General features: G+C 37.2%; 1 protein-coding gene across 1 annotated transcript; it reads right to left on the minus strand.

The window, feature by feature from the left end:
• Window positions 1-21,042: 21,042 nt before the first annotated feature.
• LOC139696943 (uncharacterized) lies at window positions 21,043-24,454 on the minus strand. Its single transcript, XM_071595843.1, has 3 exons — window positions 24,336-24,454; window positions 24,151-24,247; window positions 21,043-21,878 (listed from the first exon to the last, which is right to left on the minus strand). The coding sequence occupies exons 1-3, from the start codon at window positions 24,452-24,454 to the stop codon at window positions 21,468-21,470; spliced, it is 627 nt and encodes a 208-aa protein (XP_071451944.1). The 3' UTR covers window positions 21,043-21,467.
• Between the last annotated feature and the right edge of the window lie 358 nt (window positions 24,455-24,812).

Here is a 24,812-nt window from a genome sequence, read left to right on the forward strand (position 1 = left end):
CGGTTTCCCTTCTATATCACGGCCTTCAGAATACCACTGCTTTTCAATATTTCTTCCACCTACGTCTCAGCACTTTTCGGATTTTTCCCCGGCAACTTCTTCTCTTCGTCCAACCGATTTAAAAAACTCGGCTTTTGCATTCCTATCAGTTCGATTTATTGTCTACATTCACCACCGCACGCGCACCTCAAACGCCTCCAAACTATGCTCATTCTTTTGTCTCCAGGGTCATTTCTCTTCTTTTTAAAAATGTCTCTTACCTTAATGCAATTGTAACCCTAATGTCACCCTTATTATACCCATTTTCATCCGAGAAACTCCCTAAATACATTAATTCCTCCACCAGTTCTAGTTTATTCTCTCCTTGTTTTACTTTGAATTTATCTTTCCTAATATCCGAGAATCTCATTGATTTCGTTTGATTGTGGTTTATTCCATCCTCTCCCATTATACACTCTCGTATTTTTTACTGCAAACTACCCAATAGTAACTGCAATTCTTTGTCCATCTGAATCGATATTGATATACAAGGTCGCACCTTAAAGTGGTAGGACTGATTTTTTTACAAGAATTTTATTGACGATATACTTACATCGACTTAATAATCTTCAAAGTATGCTCCTTGAGCTGCTACACACTTAGTATAACGTTGCTCCCATTCCCCGTACGCCCGCTGGAAATTTTCTTTGGGGATGCCGTTGATGACCCTCATCGAAGCCTCTTGAACGGCCTTTATCGAGTCAAAACGTCGTCCCTTGAGCCGTCTTTTCATCAGGGGGAAGAAGAAGAAGTCCGGTGGTGCCAGATCGGGAGAATAGGGCGGGTGCGGCAACGCCGTATTTGGCCAGGAGCTGTCTGACGACGAGCGGAATTTTCGGCACCATCTTGGCGCACACCTTGCGCATGGCCAAATCCTGTGAAATAATGCGTTGGACGTTGGATGCAGACAGACCCAACTGGTCTGCAATTTCTTCACTGGTTAAGCGTCGGTCTGTGTTCAGCAGTGTCCTCACTCTGTCCACATTCGTGTCGGTTCTTGCCGTCGACGGCCGTCCGGAGCGATGGTCGTCTTCAACGAGCTCCCTACCCTCTTTAAACAACTTGTGCCACTCAAATACTGTGGAACGGCTTAAGGCAGTGTCCCCATAAGCCTGCTTGATCATATTGAGGGTCTCAGTTGCCGTCTTCCCGAGTTTCGCACAAAACTTCACGGAATAACGTTGCTCTAAATTCAGATTCATTTTGTTTTTCGACGCGGACAAAAAACTTGCTTCACTAAAAACGGTGTTCACTCAACTACAGCCCGCAGGTGACTGAGGTAGGTGTCGGTCTGTTGCTAAGAGCCCCCTCCACCTTACCCTGCCAGGCAGACCCCCCTCCACCGCTCCGTTCGCGCCAGAGAAAATCAGTCCTACCACTTTTGGGTGCGACCCTGTATTTCACGCTTTTATTTCCAGCTTTAATCCTTCCAATGTTACCTTCACATTTACTCAACATGTGTGTTGAAAGTTACAGCGATAACGACACCCTGTTTAGCACTTAAACGGAACAGGGCCTATCTTAATTTTCCCTAAGTGTCCTGTTCCATGCCTGTACCATGGCATGTACCATCTGATCAATGAACAACTTTTAAATAAGTCTCCCATCCCGCGGCATTCCCATTTACTATGCCTACTCGACTCGGTCGAACGCGTTCTCAAAATCCACTTTGCACACAAACACTTCCTGAATATATTTGATATTCCTTAATACTATTGTATAAGAATATATTCCTAGTACTATTGTATTTACACCATCACTTCAATACTCCAATTGTTCCTGTTCTCTTTTTAAACCCAAACTGATCTTTAATTAGGTAGTTCTTTGCTCTGTTTTTCAAAATTTTAGTGACGATTCTTTGAACTATTTGCCGCAACTGAAATGAGACTTATCATACTTTGGTTCTCACGTATACTTAACCGAGTTTGGGATCAAAATTGACCTAAGGAAATCTTCTGCAGGTTATTCCTACCCCATGAATGCTGCGTATAATGTCAAAGAATTCCTTCCTTCCATTTTTTCTCAATATCTTTAGTAACTCTGTGGTAATATTATCTATTCCTATTGTCGAGTCCAATTTAGTCTCCCTTCCGGTTTTTTCTCCTCGCTATTTAGCATACCTGGACTCAGGTTATTCTTGTCTACGTAACATTCTCTTTTTATTTCTAAACAGATTGGCCTGATATTTTGAACATAAAGCCTTTTACCTATTCTCTCTATCTCCATCTTATGCCCTTATTATTAAATGTGATATCTAATTTTTAATATGAGGTGTAATTTTCCTTCATTATATCCCGGCAGTATTCTAACCATCTCATATAGAACTGCTACTTTTGCTAGTAGCCGCAATTTATCGAATTCATCACTTTATATTTATACTGCATATCCTTGGCCCTCTTATATTCTCGCTTGAATTTATTGTGTAGTAGTATTTGATTTTTCTCCCCATTTCCGTCTTTACATTCTTCAATTTCGTTCTTTCATCCATACTCTAAGGTATCTCTCATTTCTTTACAACGTGATACATGACTTCTTAATTTTCTTATTTTGAACCGCAATCCTATTGTTTCCTTAACTGCTCTTTCTATCCCATTATTAAAATTAACCCATCAATTCTCAACTAATTTCATTTCTCCACCATAATTTTGAAATTCATTAATTTTTTCTTAGTACTCCTTATATACCCCAGTTAAGCCGTCATGATTATACTTTGGCACTCTCCTGGCTCTCCTAATCCTTTAGAATTATAAGTTGCATTTCATAGCAACTAAATTGTGATCCGAATCTGAGCCCACATCCTCGAAGCTGCTTAGGTAGAATGTACATACCTTTCTCCAAATCCCTACATTCAACTATCACCATTCCAATCCCCAATTAATATAAGGTGCTTAATTTCCTGAACGTTAATAATTTTTTCTTCTAATTGATTGTACAACGTAGTTCTTCCACCCGCTGATTAATTACAGGTACATACGTCTGGGTTTTCTCTATATTTTTCTGGTAAACTTTTACCTCTACCGATAGAATTCTATCTCTCACTTGCTCTATATTCACTATCTTTCTCCCTATTCAGAACTACCGCTACTTCTATTCCCCATTTTCTATATCTATTGCTTCAGTTATCCCCGCTATCACTCTACTTCAACCATAAAAAGAGGTTGAAATGGAGTAATTCTTATCCAAACCTCTTTCTTACGTTTGGTTCTGAAAATAGCCCCTTACTCTGAATAGCTAAGTAGTTCTTACTTTAATTAATTTTTAAAAATCTCTTTTCAGTTGGTCTAAATAGTTTACATATATAGCTATTTACATTAAACAGATTATTGAGTAGGTTATTATAATATGTAGCAATAGCAATGAGAAAACCTTTTCAAAATATTGATGTATTTCAACAAGTTAGTAAGGTATAGCAAAGGTTCCCTTTCCTAAGTAAACATTGTATACGACTGTAAATCATTTCAGTAACATTTTCTATGATGATAATAGTAATAGACAAAAAACTCTAATTAATCATTCTATGCTCCAAACATTATACTCCTAATTAAAGCCAGAGAATATTATCTCTTTCTGTCGATCGTCTAGTTCACCGATAAGTGCCTTAACACCCCTGCCGCGCACCGTTGAAATATGCCGGACGTCTGGTTAATTCGGATGGAGATAATTTGTCTCTTTGGTAGGACTAAATCTTAAGGTATTGGTCCGATTCAGTCACATAAAATAGTCAACACCACTAAGTGTGTTCCGGTTTAACACTAGCCATCTCGTGAAAACCCTTTATTTCTTCGACCCTTTCGACATCCCCCCCCACATGAGAGCACCAAGGGGAAAGAATACATTGAACTAATTGCTCTGTAGATTATCGGGAAAGCCTCCAGCTCAGTACCACGCATTGCTTAACATTTAAAAAAAAATCTTGGCTCGGGGATCGAGAAGGAATTTTATCTCCGAACTCTTTTTACACTTCTTCCTCCCTCCCCCGCAGCGCGCCTCTAAAAGTGTGCTAAGGGCGTTTCTCAAGATCGGTTTCGCAATGCGTATCGTGGTCCGACTTCGTATCGATCTTGGAGTCGAGATAATATGCAGCTACTGCAGGGAAAGCTTCCGTGGAAAATATTCGCACACAAAATTTTTTTTTTCCTCCCGACTCTCCCCGCGAGGAATTCTGGGTCCGCGTAAGATACTGTTGCAGTTACCTAACGCAGGGGAGGAGAGAGGAGGTTTAGGGAGAGGGGAAGGGTACCCCTGCGTTGCCATCTCGACGGGCATCGTGGTCACAAATCCCAAAATATTCAATGGCTAACTTGACCGGAAAATTCATACCTTGTGAATTAATGCACGGAGTCTTGGGTTCCGTTCCATTCCTTCTTCCGCGGTTTTTTTTCCAACGGAAAGCGATATATTAAATTGTGGGTTGAAAGTGGGAGTGGTGAATTTGTGCTCATCGAATCGATAACAGAAATGTTTGGGCGTCGTACATCGATGGAGTCGAACGCATTTCGGCCGCTTTCAAAATCCCTCCCTTCAACTGTCACACTTCGTCACGCCGGTTTGGAGCCCTCCTTGAAGTGACGTCACGTTTCTCCCTTAAGCCCTTTACTCCTCGGAGCTTTGCAGGAACTTCTTTTGCCTTTTATCATCACCGTCATTGATATTTCAATCCCAGAAATGGTTTACCAAGGCCCTTCTTTCTCCTTTAATTAATCAGTGTTAATGCCCAATCACTTCTTGATAGCTTCTCTGTTTTTCGTCCTTTTTAATTTGTCCTATATACTTGTCTCTTGGTATTCCTCGTGGAATCTTTCCTTCAATTTTCTTTTCTATCATGTTTCTTACTAATCCATAGTGCCTCAATGTCCAATCCTTCTAGTTCTTCTTTACCATAGAGTTTTCTACGTAGTCCTTTCCTCTTCCGATCTTCTCTATGCATCCTCGTTCCTCTATTTGGCTGTCAAATTAAAATTTAGCATTCTTCTCTCAAGCACTTCGTTTCAAAGGTTTATAAACTTGTAAGCTGATCCAATTTTCCAATATTCAGCGTCTTTGTTTCGTAGTGTCCTGCTCCAACGATCGTTTAGACTAATTGCTTCCTGGCTTGCATATACAGTTACTTTGACATATTAGTTTCCATTTCTTCATGAACGCCATCTTAAATTGAGCTATTCTTGGTTTGATGTCATTTGATCTTCTTCCATCCCATGAAATACAGCTTCGCGCGTAAAAGGAAGGATTGCATTTGCTCTAGTTTCACTCTTCGAATTCTAATGTTGGCATTCAGATTCTCTCTTCCACACACAAAAAGTTCAATTTTCCTCTTGCTTATGCTCATGTTTTATACGGCATTAGCATCCATCGTTTCTTTCAAGTGTTCACACTTTTTTACCAGTACTGCGATGTCAGTTGTGAACCGTAGAATATTTATTCCTTTATTTTTACGTGGGTAATTGTAATTACTTGTATTTGTTGTATGCATAAGTTTTTGCCGCAGGAACTTTGGATTGCGTTCCAATTCTCAATATTTTATCTTATTGTTATTATATTTATAACAGTTGACTCTCTGTGTGGAAATGAAATGGCAGGTGTGCACTGGAAAATAAAAGTTGATATCAGCCGAGTATTGCAATCAAATGTACGATATTCGATCAATCTAAAAAATAGCTCATGCGATCGTTTTTTGATTACTATTCGATGAATCAGCGAATCTTTCTTCAAACCCTTCTCACACTTTGTCCGTTGCTGAGGAAGAATAATTAACCCCCTTATGCCTACCAGGGTGAGTCATATGGGTTATGGACGAGCGCATAGTGCGCATATGGTATATATCGGCAACTGTATATACACCCAGGAAAACAATGCCAATGGGTCATTGAAATTATATTTCCAACTATTTTTACTTTCTGTTCTTTTGTCTTCGATCCATAAAAATACAAATCAAATTTATTTATTTTTATTGAAGATTTATTCCACATATTAACTTTGTTTTCGACCGCTAAAGTAGGATTATGGACTTCTACAGGAGGTTTTAATCGCCACATCGCCAGAATTTATTCTTGTTTACTTTTTTCATTTCTACTTTACTCCTATTTTCCTTCATTCTGAATAAAAACCAATTTGTCCACCTCAGTTACGCACACTACATTATCCCTTTTATCATGATCGTCCACATCACACTGAACCTCTCAATATTTCCTCCGCCCACTTTCTCTGCCTTCTTCAGATTCCCCCTTGAAACTTCTTCGCCTTCCCACACACATAAAAAGAAAACCTTGAGTTTATTTCCCCCAGCTTAACTTATTTTTCCCATTCTACCATACACCCAATATCAAAACATCCAAAGCACGCAAATATTCTGTTATTATCGACATGAATTCAGATCCAAAAAGCGCTAAAACTTCAGATCAAATTTTTACTTTGCTTTACTAATTTTTTTCTTTACATCCTTACTTAGGGTACGAGTCATCAATTATCTTCTACTTTCAAGCGTCTTATTTGCTAACGTAATTTTTCCCCAAGTTCACTCACTACGGTTACTACTCCGTTTCCTAGTGAAAATAATAAAATATTTTAAAAGAATGGATATCGTATGTTTCCGCTCTCAGTGATTTCTGGATAGTGGGCAAGTTCAATGTGTCATTGATTCGTACTTCAAATTGCAGTGATTATTGTCTGAGGTTGCAGATGTACTATATAGATTAGGCTTGCGCGATACTAAAAAAACAAAATAAATGAAAAGAAACAGATTGATCCGTAAAAGTTCCTGCGACTCCTCTGATTTCCAATGTTTTTTTTTCAAATTTCCTAGTTTGGATTCAAAAATCTTAATTTTAATTTTTTGCTTCCAAGTATTCATTAAATACGTTCAGTACTTAGGCATTACTTAGGCTCACTCTCAATTAACTACAATTTTTTGAAGAGTGATAATTAAGTAGGGGTCACGTAAACAAAGGCTAGCATAAGCCTAATTAATATCAAAATCATTTAAACGAGTGACTGTTTCAAATAATTAAAGCAACTCACAGTATGATTTCTAAACAGTATTTAATAGCATTATTTCCCAATGAAATATAAGCAGGCTCTCGGGGGTAAAACTATCACTTGTTAGTTTTGATTTTAGTTGATGAAAAACAAGATAAACTTCAGCAGAGGTAGCATAATCAATTACAAAAAGGTAATGTTAAGATTAAATATAAAATATTATAACTTTGATAAAAAAATACTCAGTATTGATACTCCCATCGTACTGGATGAGGAGAGACCATGTCAATAAAATTAAACAGATTAAGAGTAGAAAAGCTAGATTTAAGATGTTATTTTTCCCACGAACAATAAGGGATGAGCATAGCGTTATCCGACCCCGCCAGAGGGGAAAATTATTTCGCATAAAAATTATATGTTGTAAAATGAACCCCTGCCACGCCCCCTAGCGGTTGCTTGCAGTAAACAAAAAACAAAAAAGTTAAAGTCTTCTATCCCATAAAATGTTCATTTTAGCTCTAACATGAAATTTTATATGATTAAGCTTCCCTCAGGTTAGCTTGATGACCGATACTTTTGGTTTCTCCATCGTAACCATATAACTACTATTCACACTAGATAACCTAGTGGGTTACTTTTGATTGAAAAGAGGTAGAGCTCATCCTGGTCAAACCAATTACAATTCAACTTTTGACGGGGTAGTAGCCTGTTCCTGTAGAAGCCTGTTCATTTCGCCTCAACATTCAATTTCCTACGCAGTTATGGTAACAAGAAAATGGCATCGAATGGGTTGTTCTGAGGTGTCGAATGAGATTTAAACGCGAAACCCTTTCGATCAGTAGCCGATCTCTCTACCACCTGATCTTACAAGGCAACTCCCTCCTGTCATGTCCCTTAGCATTCCATTGTGTCTCAAGGTTTCATGATCAAACGGGTTCTCCTTTATCGCATAGTGACCATTTTTCTCTTCTGCATACTCTCTTCTTTCTCGTGTTATCTCACAATTATTTTTATCCACCGGAACCGATTCCAGCGTAAAGTTTTGAAGACTTCCATTCTTTAAATTCTGTTTCTTTGATGGATCAAGGTTTTGTTTTATCAGCTGAAGTTTCCAAGCAAGGCTCCCTGGTTCCGACCTCTTTATAGTTTTAGCATACTGTCTGATTCTTCAACATGAACGTCTTCTTAGCTTGAAGGAATTATTTCAGCGTACACACAATTAAAAACACTAAAATGCCAAATAAGTTAATAAAATTTTCCCGCTGACAGGACTATGGTTTCACAGCTGATTGGAAACCATCCGGGGAATTATAAAGCCAAAAATTGGTGAAACCATGGTCGTTTCAATGGAAAATACGTACTCATTTATGGTATTTAAGAATGTTTACTTGTCTGTAAGATTATACATGCTTTAAACCAATTATTTATGAAACTGAAAATTACAATTAAATCGTTAACTTCCGTAGTAAATTTATTAAAAAAACTTAATACGGGTAATTAATGAACTATGATGGGCTTATCATTAATTATTATGTTCAACTAAATTATTGATGAACATCACATTTGATGGAGAATAATTATGAAAAACGTTCAAAATTAAATTTTGCACATATATACCATAACCTCATTCTATGTGGGGCCAGATAGTTGAATGAAATAGAGCACTCAATTGAACAAAGATGGCGACAGAAAATTTATACGCAGAGCAAGCCATAAAGATACAACGGAAACATTATTCACAAAAAAAGTCTAATGCTTTCATAGAATAATTAAATATCACCTGCGGGTAGTGTCCATATGTGTTCGCATACTCAGAGGAAATGTTTATCATAGAGCAACATTCAGTATTTCAGCCAATTAATGTAACCAAAACCTCCAAGAATTTTCATTTGCATATATGTATCGTTTCAAACTTTTCAGCGACTTCCAAAAAATCCAATCGGAGGATAAATACCAAGGATTGTGATAGAAATGGCAGCATATGGCCAAGGAAAATGTATTTTAAAAACAAATTAACTGGTTTTTATTTAAAAATCAATGCCTTTCATGGTAATACTGAATGGTACTCGTATTTAGAGCTATGTTACGTGTAATCAACATCATCGCTACCACCTAAAGAATACTGAAAGGCCACGCAATAATTCGGTATTGGGCTTACAAGAAGTTTTGGTGGCAAATCCTGAAGGATTTCTGTCCTAAAGAGGCAAAGGAGTGAAGGAAGTGAAGACTTGTAAGAAGTTGAATACACAGCATCTAAAATACGTAAAGCACATTGGACCGAATAGATTTTTCTCGACTATTTTATCGCTAAAGTTTATTCAATTTGCTCTCACACGATATTTATACTCGTAATGATTTCGGGGTTTCCGCCGGGTTTCTCTCCACCCTTCATCCTTTCCTGTCCTTCCCCTATGGCGCAAATGACCTTAGCTGTCGGTCGCCTCCCCTCAAAACTACTACTACTCGTAATGATTTCTCATTTAAAGCCGTACGGGTGTATAATTAAGAATATTGTAGAGTAATTTAATATATTTCAGACTGAAATCCAGGTATATCTTTTAGGTATACCTTAGTCTATTACAGTCTTTCTAAAATGGTACATTTTATTTTAGATAAATTTGTCCTGATTATACTTTATCGAAAAATCTCATCCTAAGTTAAGACTCCGCTTTCAAGGTTGTCCCAAAATGGTTGTTTGTATATGCATTCCAAGCTCTCAAATTTTATTATGATGATCCTTTGCTCAAACTCTCTGCCAGTTTCATCATTAAGAAATCGCTGTCACTTGATTTTCTATTTTTTTCAAACGCATGCGATACTCTTATGTACCTAAACTAACGCCATGCATATGTTTAAAGTAAAATGCAGTTTTACTTTAGAGAAAGTGACTAGGCATCAACAACTTCCTCGACAATATCTCGGATTCATGAAACATCTGTGACAATGGCTGCCCGCTTGAGCATAACTCAAGTATACGTGCCCCGTAATTCATGCTGTTCCTCAGTCATTTACTCGTAGCTTTCTAATGACCAACCTACACAACTTCTCCTTATGTCGCCACTTTTCCATTGCCCAGTTTAATGCTATTCGGTTATTTGCGTTTCGGATGAATCTATCTAAGATTTAGGAAGTACGTAATTGTGTTCTATAAATCCCTCAAACAGCTTGAATAATTGAATAGCATTGTCAGCTCCAAACTATTTGGCGAATTATTTTCATTAATAACATTATGACGTTACTATTTTTATAAATGCGTCACTTTATCATTTGTTTTTCCCAGTTGAAGGGCATTACTCCAACAGCTTTGTAGTTTTGTGCAACATTTTGTGTGAAATAATCGTAAAATATGAAAAATTGAGCGAAATCAATTGGATGAATTTACAAAACTCCGAGGAATCATTTCCATTGACGTTCCTTGAGGGCAGGAATAGCTATAAGCATGCTTCATTTATTCAGTTTAAAATAATGAAGTCCTTAAGGGAATTCAAAAATTTCAGAGTGTAAAAATCATTTGCCTTGACCGGGATTCGAACCCGGATCCCTATATGTCCAACCCAGTGCTTTTCTCCCGGAGTTTCTTAGAATTTGTTAAGGGTTTGACCGTTAGCATTTAAAGTTGGTTTTAATGTCGTGGAATGTGGCGCATCGCGCGCGACTACTGACGCCTGTGACATTTTATGCACGGTATTTCGTCACCACATCTTGTTCCTTTAAAGAATCCAAAATTTCAGAGATCAAGAGGACGATTCTATAGCTTAACTGGCTTAAGCACACGTTCGGACATCGAGGTATCCGAGAGGGGTTCGAATCCCGGTCAAGGCGAATCAATTTTACACCCTTAAATTGTTGTATTATAATGCACATTTATTGGGTCGTGGTAGTCCAGTGGGTAGAGCGTTGGACTGCTGACCGGAGGGTCCCGGGTTCGATTCCCGGGCAAGGCACTCTGGGTACCTGCAGCTCAACCCAAGCTAAAGTGATTTTTCGGGAACCAGGTCTTCCTGAGAAACCATAACCGGCACAGGGAAAGGAACTGGCCCCCCTACCCTGATGTGTGAATTTCACACGCCGTCGGGCTTAGCACTGGGTGATCTCTACTATCACCTACTAAACCGACCTTCGGGTTGATTACTGTGGTTATGGTTAATGCACATTTAGCGGATGACTCCGTTATAAGTTACTGTCACGATGTCTTCCTCAGTTTATTGGAAATAGTCTTAGAGATTGAAAAAGGATAAGTGAAGAAGAAACTCAATCTAATCATCCAAAAATAGCTATGGCCAGAGATATAGCTGAGATGGATATGGCGATGATTAAGGAATAAAACGGCCAAGATAACAGAAGCTTACGATAGAATAAAGCGTTAAAATAACACGTATATCCAACCAACCAAGCCACGTATTTTAGTTAAAGAATGTTTTCCTTCATGTTGATGCATGTCTCGATACCTCTGTGTTATTTTATAAATTGCATTTTTTTTCAAGGTTCATTCATGCTATTATTTATTCGAAATTCTCTCGATTTTTATGCTGTAACATTTTTATTTACTAGTTATTGAGCATAAAAAAGATTTATTTTGTATTTCTTTGATTCTGCTCCTTCCCAAGTCTTTTTTTACTTATTGAATCAAACTGCTTGGTGATCACCTTTTTTCCAAAGATATTTGAGGTTTAATTTTAATTTTTTTGCTAGTCTATTGCCATCCAGTCCATAGAAATGCTTAAAATATATCAAACATTTTTTATTGTTTTAGGTATCTTTTCTATATTTTGATACACTTTTCCTCAATACTTCGTAATTTCCTTGCTACTGTAGTTCTTGATAAACCTAATATTTCCCTGATGGCGCGTCTTTCTCGAGTTTCTAACCTCCCTAAATTATAGTTCAATGCTGGGCATTTAGCTTTCATACAAGCAAGTATTCTGCTTCACTTTAGATATTTTCTTATTTATTTATTCAGTATTAGTCCGAAAACAACACATTTCGGCCTTTACATCGAACTATTAACAACGATAACAATGATCATTTACAAACACCCAAGCCCTAGATGGAGGGAAGCTCATCCAGGCGGGAATCAAACCCGCGACCTCTGGAATGGCAGACGAGGACGTTACCCCGCCGCCACCGGGGTTGGCGTCTCCGTATTCTAAAGAATACTTATGATGTGATAAAAAAAACCTTATTAAAAATGTATGAGAACGTTCATTCACGTAAATTTTCATTTCATTTCCCTTAGATGAAAAAAGGAGCAAATGAATCTACTTCGAATGTAACATATCAAAATTTTATTAAAAACCTCTGTTTTCCGATAGCTGCTACCGAATGCATATTTTAAGAAACGGAAAGACCAATAAGAATGTTTGAAATACTTTCAACATATTTATAGATGTATGTTATGAGATATTTAAAATAAATACAAGACTGGCAAAGATGCTATTCGGGAAAGAAATCCTGACGTTTTCACGTAATACAGTGTTGAATTTCTATCTTAACTCAAAGAAAAGAAATGAGTATATCAATACCAATCAATTAGGTATTCAGTCCACCTCAGCTTACCTATTAATAATCATAATTTATTACCGCTAATCATACGGAACGAACACATTATAGATAACCTTATGTTATAAAGATTCCTCAATTATATCGAGTTTGATGCCGACTGCACAAAATTACCCAAATTTCATGTATTCATTAAAAATAGAACATTAGAAATTCTAGTACCAAAGCAGATCGTGACTCAAAAGGTAATTAATTCATCTGAAATATCAAATTACATAAAACAATTACATAAACCTAAACAGTACTTGAAGGATATGAACAAACTAATCCTGTTTTAGGCTGATTACCTATTCAGGGTGTAATAATTATCGCAATAAATTGCAAAAATTGTTCAGCCAATTTAAGAAGACTCGTACCAGGGTGGTGGAAACGGGAATAAATGATTCGGTATTCACCCGAGGGTTCGAGGGAAACTTGGTGAAATGTACACAGACTGCGATATGAGAATAAATATCATTTGTGATTAGATGAGTTTTAATATAACAATTAGCATAAAATCATTCGTGTCTAGTATAGGGATGTATATTATAGGTAGGTCGTTCAAGGTTATTGATAAGGGTGTTAATCAACATGTTGGTAAAAACGTCCGACAGTTAAGTCAAGGTAAATTGTGGGAACTGAATACGAAATAAAAATTTAGTTGGAAAAATTATAGGCGGGTGAGGGATATAATGCAAAAGTTGGAGAATGCAGCGTGTGATTCCTTAAATACACTCGTTAAACCATATCTCGTAACTCAGGTATAAATCAACGGAAAATTACCTCGCGCACTTCAAAATTCAGTGACTACGATGGATAATACGTTAAAGAAGCTGAATTTACGATGTAACTGCATTTTAAAAACCTTCAATTCACAAAAAATTGACCAATTACCCAGGGTATCGCCAAAATTGGCAACATTATGTCGATATATCATCGAATAGCGTAATTGGATAAAAGGAACGCCAAGAGTAATATGAATCGAGAACGAACCAAATCCGTTCATATGATATGCAAATGGCCATCGTGTTCATGAGCTTTAATAATTAAAATAGCAAATTTACCGACCGTATTTTAGCCTTGTCCTCCCTACCAAAGTGCGTGGTTGGAGGGGGAGGCAGGAGGCCGGGTCCAGCTGCTGGCACTCCCGCGGAATATTTTAATCCCACGCCCCAGATGTTTTTCCTCGGAATCATCTTGGAAGGGGATGGAGTTAGGCAGTTAGATGTCCTTTTTTACGAACCTGTGCCTACATCTCTATCGGGACGGGATCGCATTTTCTCTCATCCAGTGTAAATCGTTATTGGTTTTCGGGACATTATGTGCGAGAGATACTTTTCTGACCTTTGTTCACCGCCTCGTTCACCCACTCGTCCTCCTGTTACCTTTTTTTTGGGATACTCAAGTGGCCAGAGACGCCCAACTCATTGGCTTTTCCTTTTTCCGTTAGAATAGTGATACTCTCGCCAACACCAAGGTAATGATCTCGAAATTTCGTTTTGATAGGGGCGATGATACAGTTGTAATCCCGGATTGAGATCTGAGGCGTGTGTTATTCACGCATTCTGGGAAGGGGAGAGGGGATTATGGTTAATGGCTTTCCCTGTGCCTAAAAACGGTTTTTCGAGGAGCTTGACAGCTTTGGTATTGTATTGGTCGCCTTAAGGTATCACCAGAGATTTTGAAGCAAGAGAAAACCTGTCAGCAGCCACTTAGCGGGCTGGTCTCCAGTTTTACGCTAGAACACAGTAATTTTTATTTGCAGGAAAGACTCCGTGCTGCTGATCTAGCTTTTAATTCTTAAAAATTAACCTGTAATAAATTAATCTTTTTCTCACGTACCATTAATGTATTTTGCAGAAAACCAAAGTTTGCAGAGAGAACCGAAAATTATCTATTAATTTTAAAAAGAACAGAATATATTTTAACATCTAAAATTTAAAAACTCAAAAAGAAAAAATGATTTTTGAACCAAGAAATTCAGAAGAATTACAAGCCCCACCTCGAAATATTTTGCTCTTATTAATATCAAAGGGCGCCATTTTATTAATTATGGTATTTTGCTTGATAGATAAATACAGGGTAAATATATATTAAAGATAATTTTGAAAGATAAATACAAACATTTCCTTAGCTACTATAAAATATTTTTTATTTAATTTTTTGCATTGCCATAGCTTTTTACTGCCTTTACCGTGGGAGGAAAGTTCATTTGACTCTACCACCTTCAATTCTTTTACCATTACTTTTTTAACAGCCAATATTAAATAGTATTCAATATAGAAACTTGGTGAATAGTATTCAAATTTGCATTAAACATAGGAGTAGAGTATGAAGTAGTTATATAGTCACAATAGCATTAGTAATAATGAGGTTTTTTTTTTTTATTACAAAATATGAACAAGCAGCAAATGGAAGTTGAAGGATGCGATACTGTAAAGCGTAACCAACGGATGAATTCGAGTTCCTTAAATAACCAAAGTTTATCTTGTTGTTTAGGTAAAGTGAAGAAAATGAGAAATGTACTTCATTCAGTAGTGTAGCATAGTATATAGTATTTATAGTTATAGTTAGATTGAACATATTAATAATCATAACCTAAGCCAGCTATTTAAGAATGTGACTCTTAGGGACTTTCAAGAATACCTCTATGCAAAAAATAGGAACGGATCGAAGGAGAGCCCTTATGTGATCGCCAAAAAATGGTAATTTTGGCACTCTTGTGACACATGAAAGGGAGTGATTGATGGGCTCTTAAAAATAGGGCTGTTACATTTTATTGGGGATCGATACTTTAATCGTATTTCCACTTCCTTGGCAATATTCTAGATCAGGCCTTGGCTATTAGTCGTAAAGTTTTAAGGATTTTCATACTCTCGATCGAGTTATTTACCCTTTACTTGAATTTCATTATTCCGCGATTATGTTGCCAGCTAGATGCCATTATGTAACGCTCGTCACTTTCATTTGTGGTTTTACGGTACGCTGTAGCGGAATTTATAGTCACAGAGTCATTTTACTGTGGACGCCATAGTTATATACTACGTCTCAGAAAAGAATAGTATTGATTATATTAAAACGGAGATGAGAGATATGAATGGAAGTTTAAAAGGCAATTGAAACCAGGTTTAAAACGCTATGGAATATCGAGGTGTTCAGGCTAAAACTTTTTTTCTGGCAATGTACTTAATCCTTCCTGAATCTGATGAAATGAGAAAAAATATCCCGTTCTAAGGATATGCAAGCGTTGAAAGCAATTTATATGGAAGTAAGGAAGTGCAATTTTATATTTCGTATCTATCTGCATGGGTAAGCATTTCCTAATATGCTTATAACATTGGTTCATTCCCATGACCTCAAATGCAATTAGGTTACAACGGAGTTGGGCTGGTTAATTGAGAACTTTCAAAAGGTTCTCAAAAAATTGGAAAACTGTACAAATTTGTATCTCTTCCTGTCTTTCATAATTTATCCGCATTAAACCCCCCCCCCCCTTTTGAGGTAAAAGAAAAAATATAATTTGGTCAGAAAACCAAGAATCATGCTTATAGATATAAAGTCCTAGGTCCAATATCTGTCAAAACTTTAGAAATTATCATTTAAATTATGGAATTTTAGAAATTATCATTTAAAAACTTAAATGTTTCATAATGAATAGATCAAATAACCTTACCTGGAGCTATATTTTTTGTAGCAGATATCATAATTACACTCAGCGCACATATCCTGATTCGTTTAATCAATCCGATTATATAGTTATTTTGAGAAGCTCTTGTAAGCCTTTAATAAATTTTCTGCATATTAAGTTTTAGCTCATTTATAACTTCTTAATCACAAGAAGTGTTCCCAAGGATTGCGTTTGTTACAAGAGTTTTTCCTACCTTAAAATGTACCTTAATCGGTAGATATTAAGCAAGGGAAATTTCCTGTAGCTAAAGAAATCCTTAGAATCATTTTACGTAATTTTTTTACCTATGTTGATAAGGCTATTAATAATTGTTGCATAAATTATTGGAGACATTAATTTGTCCTCATGGAACCTAAATGCACGATGGATCATGCTAAAATAGAGAAGTTTTCTACAATAGCCCAGAGCATGATAAAGATAATCTTGATTTATTAATACCTGAAAATTGATCAGTCTGCATTGGTGAAGGTTTTTTAAATATTAGTCTGGAGATGTTTTTTTATTTGGTGGCTCATTTTTTACCGTTTTGATTAGGTGTTAATTCGTTACTGCAAATGTCTTGTGAGTTATATCTCAATATAGGTATAGTACTCATGATTGTACGAAAAACTTCATTTTTTGGCCTGATAATTATGTAGAAATGTATAGCTGTTAAGATATCGTAAGTACTAAATTGCCGCAGTTGTTGTTGTCCGAATAGTTGCTTCTTATAGAGGAATCTGGTCTTCTACGACTAATGTAACATGCAATAGATACAAGGCGCACATTAGCTATTGCGTTAATGTTAATTTAATATTAATAATATGCTTATTCGGTTGCAGATTCATATCGTTCTTATGAACGTTTTAGGTTGCTATCTTAGTAGTTAGAGCATCCAAATAAATCCATCACCACTAATACTATTAGTTAAAGAATAATCAACAATGATTCATACGTATTTTAAAAATTATATAAAATTTATATTTAATTATTCAGTATTTTTGAAAAATTTTAAAATTATATGTTTTGAATTTTAATTAGTGGCCTCAGGTTTTTCTTAATAGAAACACCAACAAAAGATAAGTACATTTAGACGCTTTCATGTCATTATTTCACGCTAAAGTTTTCATGCTTACAAGAAATATTTTCAGCTACATGCGATAATGTTTATGTACGCAGCTGAAGAGAACGAAATTGTAAGTATTTGAGATTAACTAAGTCATCAACAAAAAAAATTACAAGAAGAATAAAGTAGTAACTTTTTGAATACCATACATTTTTGGAAAACACATAAGATTGATTTTCACGCATTGGTACCAAGAAATTTTTGGTTAATCTCTTATTGGTACAGTAAAGGAAAAAACAAATAATGAAATATGTCTCAACAATATACCCCGGAGAGGCAAGTTAAAAAACCTAAAGTGATTGTCATGAGCTACCTTCCCAGGTGATATGGTGTCCCAACAGATTTCCAAGAGGACATTTAAATTGCAGCATCCTTTTGAAGGACGTCACGTCGTAAGCCAAGGCAAGGGCGTAGGAGCAATAAGAAGGTGTGAAGTATGGCAGGAAGGAATGAAATAATTGCAGTGGCAAGACCAAACCGATCCTTTTCGAACCCATTACGTTAAACTACCCCGGTGACGGAGCAGGTTCGCAACTGAGTTAGGATGTTGAAGAGTCAAGTTTTCACGTAGGAAGAGCCTTGGTTGAAATTGTCGGTGGATATTTTAAGAAAATACGAGAATATAATTCTTATTTGGTTTAGATACGATTCCAAAAAAACATTTCACATTCCAACCAATCAGGTGTGAGTCCCGTTCACTCATGCAACTTTCGTAATTTATTCGAGTGAAATCGCTTCTCTAGAGATAGTACTGTATTTGAGTACGAAAGTGCCATTACGAAAACTGTAATAAGGCTGGATGCGGGGTCAACTACATACCTGATGGCCGTGGTGGTTGCAAGAATGACGTACATGCCTACTCATCCAGGGGTGGCGAGTTATTTTTTCCACCCAAGCGAGATTTCAATTCACCTGTTTGTGATTGCTTTTGTTCTTATTTAATTTTGAATATTCAGTGTAGGATCCAACTACATGATTGCTATCGGATTATTGCGAAACAAAGAGAGAGTTCAGAGAAAGGCTTCAGTCAATTGAGAAATAAGTAACTTACAGGGGATCACTTTTCTTTTAGATCGAAGGTCGTATTTTTTAACTGGAAAATACACAGAGATAAACATGATGTAGATAAATATTCAATTGTTCCCGGCTCAACCTTGTGGAAATTCATGTTAATTAAATGAAGAATACAATGTATCTTTACAAGTACGTGTTATTATGATGTAGATAGTAGTAACTTGATTATCTTAGGACATACTTACTATAATATGGCATTGAAATGTAATTACTCCACGCTGAAATCATTAAAACCTATTTAGCGCGCCTTCATATAGGTATGTGCTGAAAGTCTGATATTTTAGTAATATCCCGAATTTTTCTTAACCGTTGCATAGTAAGTTTACAAAACCATCCCCAAACAAATCATGCAAAAATCGTTCTTCTTACGAAAGTACGTCGCCTTTCTAAACGAATGTTTTATGTCCAACTTTAAACTTTCTTTGAATACGAATTTTGAAAATTTAATTCACTATTAACACACACGACCAACCCCTTGAGAATTTAATGGTTGATGAATCAAGGGTAAGCAAAGTAGATGAGTAAACTGACCTTGAGAGCATAATTACAAGAGATAACAGATGCATCTCTGCAGTGAAAATCAGGATAGGGTTAGCAAAGAAGTCATATGAAAATTAAAAATAATCTTTTAGGTAACATGCACATGAAATTGGAATTAAGAACATCTTTTTCAATAATTTTTATTTTGAATGTTTTTAATGCGGTTGTGGCACTTGGACATTGGGAAAGATGGAGAAGTCTCTGTTGAAAGCAATGGAAATGCTGATCAAGAGACAGTTTACATGAACGAGATGAATAGGCTAGAAAATCAACAGAAGTATTGAGATGAATCAGAGAAGAAGGGAATTTAAGAAATAAATGGAGAAAAAAAATTTTATTTGTTGGATATATTCTGCGGCACAACAACTTCCTTTAAAATGTAATGGAAGGAAAATATGAGGAACAAAAAGAAGAGAAAGGTCAAGAAAAAAGTTTTTGGATGGCATGAAAAGTACTATTAGAGTCACAACATATAAGGATTTGAATAGAACAGCAATGGAAAGAGATATATGTTGGCAATGACATGCTTACATGAAGTTTTATTTAATAGTTAACTATCGCACACGATTATACGTTTACCTCAAAGCAGTCATTCGTAAAATATTGAGAGAAATTTGGCTGGTAAATTAAAAATGATTAAGAATCAGGCGATAAGGGAAACTATTCAGCTGAAATAGGATGGTAAGAAATATGGAGAAATGGAAAATGGATGATCGTTGTATCCATATTGACATTTATTTATATCGTCTCCGTCCCATACCTAGAAATAATGGTGGCTGGGCTTTTCATGAATTTTATTTAATTATCACCTAGAGTAATTAATTTACATTTGTCTTCTTGCTGTTGTTTTCCAAATAACCTTTTTTTTTGAGTCTACATGTACATCTTCTGTCGCAGATAGACTGATTGTGAAACCATTTCTTTGTTAAGATTTTGAGTGAAATGATGTCGAAGGCATTGCGTGACTCCGAAATCGATACTTTTTTCAATTGGTTCAGATTTAAATCACTGTACCGTATTAAAGCGAAAAAGAGCGTATAGGAACAGTCCAAGGAAGTAAACATTCAAGGATACATAAAACGTCCCATCGAGAAGCCATATCGCTCAGAAAAAAAGAAGATATCCCTTGGACTTGGCAATGAAATTGAATTTCCTTTAAGAAAACGGATCTTTATTTTGTGCAAATTATATCATGTCTACTGAATATCATCTAAGATAGATTGAGAATTGATTCCATAAATATTTGGTGACCTCAATCCGTAGGCAATATTTCCTGAGTTCGTCAAACTACTTGGAACTAATAATAATCATAATAATTAAACGCTTTTATTTGGACGAGATTAGGACTAGTTAGGCCCTTCTTCACCCTAACCTCTGTATGGAACTATTGTTTACTCAAATATGCGAGTAAATATTTTGAATAAAATCGAGTCTGTTTTTGATCGAGTGTAATGAAACTTATAATTTTGTACAGGTTCTAGCTCACACTGATAAATTCATTCAATGTTACTAACAAAATCATACCTATTTCGTCTATGAGTTTTCGAAAAGGCCACGAGTTTTTTTTAATCCTCATAGTTTCACAAATATATTGGGCGGCAAGATAAATTGTGATTTCCTCTGCAATAGAGCTATAACGTAGAAGCAACAAATCATCTTAATCTTTGCCGTTTCCAAACTAAACGTGAAAGTGAAAAGAATTGTAACTATTGAATCCATTTATCGAGCATGGTGATGTTTATCGAACCCATTTCATTTGCAATGTTTTAAGCGGTCAATTAGGGCCTGACTCACTTAAAAATATTATATCCGTGATGAAAATTCTGGTTTGTGTAGATATTTTAGGACCACTCCTCTTTTGTTTCTGGTTTCGTATTACTTATTAGTACAGTAAAACTTTCATCGGATAATAAGTGCAACCCTGAAGTCAACGGTGATTCTCGTTAGAAACAGCAAGCTGGGCTCACTGGGAAAAATTTCTTTTAAGAACTCCGAACTTCCCCCGTGCTCCCACTTTGCAAGTAATCGCGGCAGGCTTATGCCGTGGCGTCACTTCCAGCTTTCAAGATCATTGGGTGAAAAAAGATTTTCGTTTAGAAAAAGAATTGCGTTTATTCTTCTGCTTTAACCCCGAGAGGCTTACAGATATTTACAGATTTGAGCGTATCAAAAAAAAAACAATAAAATGAGCAATATCGGGAGCACGTCAAGTGTTCTCTCTGGGAAGAATGACCGGAGAGGAGTGCATCTTCACGCGTGGGGTGACTTCGATCGCGTGAGATGGCCAGCTGAAGTTCGTGAGCAGCAGAGCGAGAGGGCGGCGGGCGGGTGTCCTCCTCCCTCTCTCAGGGGGTGCGCGTCGTCCGGCTCAGGACCGCTAACCCCCACCCAGGGGGGCAAGGGAGCCTGAGGACCGAGGTGGGTAGGTGAGTCCGGCGTTCGAGGGAGGACAGCGGGGCAACAAGCCACTTTTGCGGTCCCGCTCCGCCGTCCTCAGTCCCTCGGCGTCCCCTAGTGGCAGAAGGGGTAGTTGGGGCAAAGGTGGGGGTCGACTCCGGCGGGATAGTGGGCTCCGGCGGCGTAGACTCCGGGAACTCCCCAATGGGCCCAACCGGGGGCGTGTCCTGCCCAACCAGCCCATCCATGGGCTCCGTGGGCGGCGAGGGCCACGTTGTCACAGTAGGGGTAGTTGGGGCAGGTGTGCGGGTCAACTCCGGCGGGGTACTTAGCGGCACCGTGGAGTCCGTAGGCGGCGTAGGCATGCGCGGCGTACGGGGCTACAACGCCGTGGTGTCCGACGGCAAGGGCGACGTTGTCGCAGTAGGGATAGTTGGGGCAAGTGTGCGGGTCCACTCCGGCGGGGTACTTGGCGGCGGGGACGCCAGTTCCTACCACAGCGGCCACGCAAAGGGCGAGGATGATCTGAAAAAGTTTAGGCCATAGTTTTACTCTTGGATAACTTCCTTATTGGAAATATCCTCGATAATAACATGTAATCACTTTGAAATTTGTCGTCATATCCATGGAAATCGATAAAATAAAGATAGCTCACCACATTTTAGCAGAAAAAAATCGTAAGTTTTGTCTGTTTGGGTTGGGGTTGCATTTTCAAGAATTAGTCTGCTTGCAGGCTTTGTATTTGAATTCGTTGTTTTTTTAAGACATGAAAATCCAGACAAATATCTCAGGTTGGTGTCTTGTTTCGAACACGACCGTTGTTTTAACTTTGCTGCTTAGTTCCCAGATAATGCCCACTGAAATAGTTACTTTGGCTAACTTATCGGTAACACGACTAAAGTAAAAATTACAATGATTTTATATCTCGTAAAGGGTAGCAAAACTGTTTTAGAAATAAGTAAGATAACATAGAATTCAATAATCATTAAAATATAAGAATTAAATATCATTTGCTATATTCGTAGCAGATAGCATTTAACAACAAGTGCATATCTGTGAGTACATTAATATTAAAGCAATTTTAAAAGCGTATGTAACTACTTCTAACTTCCTATAATTCGAAATTAATAGTCATTTAGTAAAATTGAAATTATTAGCAGTATTACACACTACAAAATAACATTTTTCTTTTACTTTTTGGACTTATAGAGTGTCCATGGAGGAACCGAAAGAAAAATTCCTTTAGTGTGAGAAGGAAAGTCTCCTCGCAACTGGTTGTTAAGGCTGAAGGTTTTATAAGTTGAACATGCTATTATTCGCATTTATCCAATCACAGTTAAGCGTTATTTAACTCGACAGCATCGAATAATAATCGTTCCAAACAAATTACCATTCAAAATCACAAATTGAATACGTCAGTCTGGAATGAAGAAATAAGAAAATGATGAAGACTTTACAGATGTCAATATTTAGTGTATTTTTAGAGTGCAGCAGAAATTTGTTTGTTCAGTTATGGATGATAAAGTTTTGATTTTGTGTGAATTTAGTTAAAAAGACAATTAAAGTCCTCAGGAATTTGGTCTAGACATTTGTGTGCAAAACTTCATTTCCAACATTTTGCGCTATTTCACCTAGCATAGTTCTATCATTGTTGATCCCGACAACTCTTGGATACACTGGTGGCAAATATATAGGCTCCAATTCAAGTGATTTCATTTTAAATTATGAATACTGGAGTCTCTTTTTCGTATTTAGTTAACCTTTACAAGTATATATTTTACAATAGTTAATGTACCACCCAGTATGAGTACCCTCGTATTTAAGTAAAGGGGAAACATTTCTTGATACAATATTCAGGGAAACGAAGTCATAGTAAATTGCTTACAAAAAGTAAAATGGGAGGAAATAAAATCAGGTCGTAGAATGTAAATAGTGTGTATGAGATAGGAAAAAAAGGAGGATTTAGGAGAAATTCATTGAAGACAGAAAAAAATAAATTCAGGTCATAATGAATAGCAGTCGATTGTTTAAGACAATGGCAGAGGGGAGGTTGGGTGTACGTAGAGTAGTAGAGGAAATGGTATGTTGGGTAGACAAGGTAGAGGGATGAAGGGATAACGTATGTTGGACGGAATGAAAGGGGACAGAAAGGGCAGCAACTTGAAGAAAACATAGGTGCAATGTGGAATTTTACCATTAGGCGAGGAAATGTAGACGTGGTGACTCTCTCTGTTCATTACGATCCTTTTTAAACCGGCAGGCTAAAATCATTTAAAGTAAATTCACTCCTATTTAATCTTGGCGCAAATGACATTTGAAAGATAGTGAAACATGAATTGTTCCTATTACCATGAACAGTAACATACTAATCAGGAATAATATCTGGAGACTTCAACGTCTGTTGCATCTTTTTACATCCTAAATTTCCTATAAATGCATGTCGTGCGAAGAGGAATTTTGAGCAAGGTAAACAATGAATACTGAAAGTTCAATTCAATAGAACTAGCAAGGTGAGCAAATGAGAGGTGGAATACTTGATCTGGATAACATTAAAAGTACTCTGAAGACTTCAACGCCTGTTAAAATTAGTGTAGTTTAGTTCCTTGCCATGCATTTTAGGTAGTATGATTAGTATTTAACCTATGATGTTGCCAAGGAAATTTTATCATGAATATAAACAAAGACCTCATAGAAGTTAAATCTATGACCGTACATTCAAATTACGTGAGTGAAGTTAATTACACATGCATGCACCAGGCCATAGGGGAATAGCTAGAGAGCTACTAGAACATCTTACCAACTTCGCTGCCATGACGTTGGAGATGTTTTGTCGAGAGGACTGCTGAGTGACTGCTGCAGATGCTTTGTCTTGACACTGTTCCGCGCTGCTCAGCCTATTAGATAATATTCTCCGTTATATAGTAAGCTGCCTCCTCCGACTCCTCCTTCCCCCGCCCTGACCGGCCCACTCCCCCGCCATACCTGCTCGTTGCCTTCCCCCGTCCTTTCACGATTACCGCGCCCCTGCTCCCTCGGGCCACGGACCCCGAACGAGGAATCTCTTTCTCGTGGATGACCTCTAAGTGCTGGAAAACTTCCATTTCGCCCCAATCCTCTATTCCAACATCTTTGCAATTTCTCCCCCTCCCCAACATTCTCCTTATCCGTGGCCCACGCCCAAGCACAGCGTGCGAAGATAAACATTTAAAATTCAAACGCACGCGCGGAAACACAATCACATGTCAACTAATGCGCCTTGTCATTCCTTTCATTCGACTCTTATTTATGTCCACATAATTCGTCTATGAACGGAATTTTTTAAATTGCTGTCCGTGTTGTCGTTTTCCAAAAGGCTAACATTCACTTACAGTATCGCGATCTAAATATAAACTCATTCCATTCTATCATTGCAGTAAGTACGTTGCATCAGACATCATAGAAATCAACCCGAAATTTTAA

This window comes from Hetaerina americana, unplaced genomic scaffold (assembly GCF_022747635.1).
Source record: "Hetaerina americana unplaced genomic scaffold, ioHetAmer1.1.p SCAF_1, whole genome shotgun sequence".
NCBI classification, from domain to species: Eukaryota; Metazoa; Arthropoda; class Insecta; order Odonata; family Calopterygidae; genus Hetaerina; species Hetaerina americana.

Coding starts and splice junctions, on each gene's coding strand:
- LOC139696943 (XM_071595843.1), bottom strand. CDS start 24,454: ATGGAAGTTTTCCAGCACTTAGAGGTCATCCACGAGAAAGAGATTCCT. Junction 24,248..24,335: donor CGGGGGAAGGCAACGAGCAG/GTATGGCGGGGG, acceptor ATTATCTAATAG/GCTGAGCAGCGCGGAACAGT. Junction 21,879..24,150: donor ACGTCATGGCAGCGAAGTTG/GTAAGATGTTCT, acceptor AAACTTTTTCAG/ATCATCCTCGCCCTTTGCGT.